This window comes from Branchiostoma floridae, chromosome 11, assembly GCF_000003815.2.
Source record: "Branchiostoma floridae strain S238N-H82 chromosome 11, Bfl_VNyyK, whole genome shotgun sequence".
NCBI lineage: Eukaryota > Metazoa > Chordata > Leptocardii > Amphioxiformes > Branchiostomatidae > Branchiostoma > Branchiostoma floridae.
In genome coordinates this window covers 170,115-171,515 of record NC_049989.1, presented here as the reverse complement: position 1 = coordinate 171,515, position 1,401 = coordinate 170,115, and the positions used below count along the sequence as shown (strand labels likewise).

Genomic DNA, 1,401 nt, shown 5'->3' with positions numbered 1-1,401 from the left:
CCACACTACGGGCCCACACTGGAGGTATGGACATGTAGTTAACATTGAACAGTTTAGATGTGTGGCCACACTACGGGCCCACACTGGAGGTATGGACATGTAGTTAACATTGAACAGTTTAGATGTGTGGCCACACTACGGACCCACACTGGAGGTATGGACATGTAGTTATCATTGAACAGTTTAGATGTGTGGCCACACTACGGGCCCACACTGGAGGTATGGACATGTAGTTATCATTGAACAGTTTAGATGTGTGGCCACACTACGGGCCCACACTGGAGGTATGGACATGTAGTTAACATTGAACAGTTTAAATGTGTGGCCACTGTATGGACCCACACTGGAGGTATGGATATGTAGTTCTCATTGAACAGTTTAGATGTGTGGCCACACTACGGGCCCACACTGGAGGTATGGACATATCGATGAACAGTTTAGATGTGTGGCTACACTACGGGCCCACACTGGAGGTATGGACATGTAGTTGACATTGAACAGTTTAGATGTGTAGCTAAACTATGGGCCCACTCTGGAGGTATGGACATGCATGTAGTTGGTATTGTATAGTGGAAACTGCCCCTTAGCTTGTAGTGATGCAGAAAGTGAATCTTGCAGGTAAAAGTGAAACCCATGTGTTGTTTTGTGTTCCTGTCCTGCCCAGATATCCTGGACCTGGCCTGGTCACCGCAGGACGCCTGGCTGGCCACCTGTAGTATCGACAACACCATCATCGTGTGGAACGCACAGAAGTTTCCAGGTTTGTCCCACATGTACAGACATACGCCAGGCACATATACTTAAGTCAGGGTGGTAGATTTGATGGTGGTAAACTATGAATTCAACGTCCTTTATACTTTAAAGTTAAGTTAAACTTAAGTGTTTTTTTATTGCAGTCTATGCAGTTGTGTTTTTGGTACAATAGAGATTTAGTGTGTGTTTATGCACTGCAGGCATTTGTGTTTGAAACAGATCTGAAGACATTAGTGTTTCTAGTTCAAGGACTTGGCAATGATGTACAAATATGTTGGTATTGATGAACAACGTTTTTGACACCCTTCAGCAGGTTGAACTGCAGTGGAAATGGTCTTGTTTTATCAATTTTTCTAAAGAATCTAAAAGACTTCATGAAGACCATTGGTGGTTATTATGGTTATTAGCCAATCTAAATACCTGTTTCATTTTTCCTATCCCAGAGATCATCTCTATTCTGAAGGGCCACACAGGGCTGGTGAAGGGGGTTACCTGGGACCCTGTAGGGAAGTACCTGGCCACACAGGTGAGGTAGCATTACTCACATTCAATACTTCTAGTGCAATTTCTGGGTAAACATCATGTCCATAGTATAGACTCTTCACTTGACTTTGCTCACTCCACCCAGGTGTAAAAATGGGTACCTTA

The 1,401-nt window shown here is 43.9% G+C and overlaps 1 protein-coding gene across 1 annotated transcript in view; it reads left to right on the top strand.

The window, feature by feature from the left end:
- Positions 1–1,401, top strand: part of LOC118426097 (protein HIRA-like) — a 41,716-nt gene that overhangs the window by 10,613 nt on the left and 29,702 nt on the right. The window contains exons 4-6 of the mRNA XM_035835356.1: positions 58–154; positions 665–760; positions 1,197–1,279. Coding sequence (XP_035691249.1) covers positions 58–154; positions 665–760; positions 1,197–1,279 — 276 coding nt within the window. The remainder of the gene's footprint in view (positions 1–57; positions 155–664; positions 761–1,196; positions 1,280–1,401) is intronic.